The sequence below is a fragment of the Atta cephalotes genome (assembly GCF_000143395.1).
Source record: "Atta cephalotes unplaced genomic scaffold scaffold00023, whole genome shotgun sequence".
Taxonomy (NCBI): domain Eukaryota; kingdom Metazoa; phylum Arthropoda; class Insecta; order Hymenoptera; family Formicidae; genus Atta; species Atta cephalotes.
This window is the reverse complement of record NW_012130087.1, coordinates 1,861,799-1,865,467: the sequence shown is the minus strand read 5'-3', so window position 1 is coordinate 1,865,467 and position 3,669 is coordinate 1,861,799. Positions and strand designations below refer to the sequence as shown.

The window sequence follows — 3,669 nt, the reverse complement described above, 5'->3', positions numbered from 1 at the left end:
TATATATACACACACACACACACACACACACACACACACACACACACACACACACACACACACATATATATATATATATATATATATATATATATATCTTTGAATAGTGCAATTCAAATACGTGCTATAGCTGCGTCGCGCACACACTTGCGCAACAACGCAACAACTCGACGGTTTAATTGCGGCGGAAATATTGCTCGTCATAATTTTCTAACTATCTACTTAATTACCGAAAGCGCAAGTTCCTGAACGCGTCGCACCAACGACGATTGACATTCACTTTTCAAAAATAAAAAAAAATTCGACACCTTTTGATCACATTTCGCGCACGCATATCGATTCGAGTTTCAAGTCATTGCATCGCTGCCTTTACGTAGCCACGATGAACCTCGCGATGATTGTTGTCATGATGCTGAGCAAAAGTTGCTGTATGCTTTTCAATGAATGCAGCGAATTCACGGACCCTCCAGAGTTTTCATGATGGTGATTCGATGATGTGACGAGCTCGTCGGTGCCTCCTGTCGAATTCAAATTTGAATCGTAGTGGCGGGTAATCTCGAATGCATGCAGAACGGCGCGTGCGCACATTCGAGAGCGCGAAACAGGTCAATCAAACAGGCACGAAGATGTCGGCCATTAATTCTCGCTCTCTTGCTGCCGTTGCCGGTTGACTGTTGTTGTTTGGAACTTTATTTGGTTTTTCCGCGTGTAAATAATCGGGATATTTGGCACGTGTACCGGTCGTGGATCGCGCCGCTTTGACCGCTCACTTTTTCCCGAATTCGGGATGTACATTGTTGTCGTCTGGAAAAGGTGATTGCTCCCGGTTAATGCGGGTGATAGATCATTTCCTTCTCACGGTTTTTTTTTAGCAAGCAAACATCTGTTGTCTGTTCGCAGTTCAGTATTTAGTGCTATTCTCAGGTAATTAATTTTGAATATAATTTTTACTAGTATGCTTGAACTTTTTATATTGGTAGAAAGAAGTTATATGACAATGTCGAATTATAAATTTCACATTCAAGCTCGTGTTCAGATTCCCACCGAGTGTTCTCCGGGTGTCATATCATTCTTGTTTAATGTTCGGTAAACAAGGATAGAGTGACCTAGGTGGTACTCGGGTAGGAATCTGAACATAGCTCAACATGGCTGCCTAATTTGTAAGTATACTTTAAAGTTGTAAAGCTACTTTAAAGCCAGGCCTGTTTAACTTGAGCTCCGGAGCCAAAATGCAAAGCTATCGATGTAAACAAAATTTAGTGTGAGTAAGATTTTGAGGATTGTAAAGTTGATATCTAAGCGATCGACACTTTACAGTTTCCGAAATCTTACACTGAATTTTTGTGTGTCGATGGTTTTGCGTTTTGGCTCCGGAGCTTAAATTGGATAGGCTTGCTTTAAATGAATAAAATTGAAACTATGATTGCAAAATTAAATTAAATTCGTAGGATGCGAATTTGATTTTAGAACGTCATTATGAAGGCAAGTCATTTCATTGAAAGCACCAAATACATGAGAATGTCAATATATAAGATATTTTATAATATTAAATAACTTAAATAGGAGTTAAAGATTTCCATGCTAGAAGTAAAGAGCATGTTTTAAGTCTTGATTAAATTAAATCTTACAGATTTAAACTTTCTGTGTTCTATCTCGTGACCATTCTCGTTCGCAATTGTTAAAAACAATTGCAAGTTCACATTAGAAAATCTATTGGCAATAAATTTTTCTAAATTTCTTAGAGTAAAATCTTACCCCAAAAAAATTAAAATACTGCTACTATTAATTATAAAAGAGTGAAGAAAACATTAGTACTCTTGAAAAAGAGTAGCAGATTTTTATTCTTTTGAATAGGAGACTCACTTCAAAGGAAAGAAGTTCTACTCCTTTTTTTGAAGATACTCTCACTTCAAAAGTGTGAAATATTTTGCTCTAAAAAACCAGTGAAAATCTGTCTTCCTTATTCAAGAATGCAAATATTTTTACTTTTTTTCAATTTCAATGGCAGTATTTTGAAGTGAAATTTCACTCCAAGAAATTTAGAAAGTAGAAAATTATATATTTATTTTTTACACTATTTTTATATTTTTCTAACAAATAAAGTATTTATTTTTTAAAATGTATTATAACTGAAACGAATGTACAAAGTATAAATAATAGTAAAATTAATTTTAAAAAATAAAATCAGTTTTTCAAGGAAGGTTATCTCCATTTAAAAAAATAAAATTATCTATTTTCTTTACACAATTGATCTCATTTTTTATGCATAAAAAAGTATTAAGATACGATTATAAAAAATTAATAGTTTACGAGATATTTTATACATATTTCAATATATATCAGAATAAAGTATAAGATAATTCGACATTGAGATTTTTTGATATTTCAACTTTATATGCAGAATTATTGGAGGCATCATATTTAAACGAAATGATGATAATCTTCATATTTGATCTTGAAAAATTTATTTTTCTCAAAAGTTGATTTTATCATTATTTGCTCTCTCAAATCACTACTTTTGTCGAAAACATTTTCCATATCTTCTACCCAGGAAAAAATATTTCATATATATATTTATATATAATTGTATATAAAATTGATATTTTTATATATACTTATATACAATATATCCATATATATAATATTTTTTCTCGGATATATATTCTTCGAAATATTTACTTACAGCAATTAAAATGGAATCTTGTATAATATAAAAATAAATGGACACATAGTAAAATAAAACCGAAATACATAATATAAAAATTTTATATAAAAGTTTTATATAAATTTCATATAAAAAGATATATGTCAAAGAGATATTTTATAGCTCTTCTTATAAGTTCCCATCAATTTTAAGCAATTATCTATACCGAATAGAAGTAATTCAAATTCTCTAAAACTTTTAGAGTGAATGTCACTCTTAAAGATCTTAAAGATTGAAAAACTAAGCCAAAATTGTTCTTTTTCAAGATTGCCTCAATCTTCACTCTCTAAGTTATTCTCTCTTAAAATTCTATTTCAAAGAATTTGGAGAAAATAAAATAAATAAAATAAAAATATGGATAAAATAGATCACTGAGAAAGAATACAGAGAGAAAACTTATCAGTATCAAAAGTCAAGAGTGCACTTTCTCATAAAACCCCATCGATAAATTAAACAAAGAGGAAAGGATTGTGCGATTCAAAGGACTAATGCGTGATTGCAAAACACATGAAAATATTAATTTTCGACGGATATCTGAGATTAAATACTTGTGCAACGAGGCGTGCATATAAAATACTATATTTGCAAATATTTTTTTAATGTGAAAAAACAAACAGAAGAAAAGAACGAATGAAAATCAGAATCGAAAGGAATAAGGATTTCCTGTAAGAATCGATCTTTTGTTAGAAGGATGTATTGTTACAAGTCGAAAACATGTTTTTATGCTAGATTAAGTTCCAAACAACGTAACTGCCAACGGCAGTGATTCATGCACCTCCCTGTTTCACGCTTATGTCAGGTGCACGCGTGTGCTCTCATGTGCATGTATTTTAGAGTAAGTTGGTGCGTGTTTTTTTTATGAGATGTGTAAACTTTGCTATTACTCACTATCTTCTACGTATGTCATTAAAGTTATGAGATAAGCAAGATACAGGAAAAGATTCATGCTTTATATATATATATAT

At 31.3% G+C, this 3,669-nt stretch overlaps 1 protein-coding gene across 1 annotated transcript in view; it reads right to left on the bottom strand.

Annotated features, from left to right (window-relative positions):
* Nucleotides 1-369: 369 nt before the first annotated feature.
* The window catches only part of LOC105619997 (matrix metalloproteinase-14), a 14,412-nt gene continuing 11,112 nt past the window's right edge, over nt 370-3,669 (bottom strand). The window contains exon 9 of the mRNA XM_012201507.1: nt 370-518. Coding sequence (XP_012056897.1) covers nt 370-518 — 149 coding nt within the window. The remainder of the gene's footprint in view (nt 519-3,669) is intronic.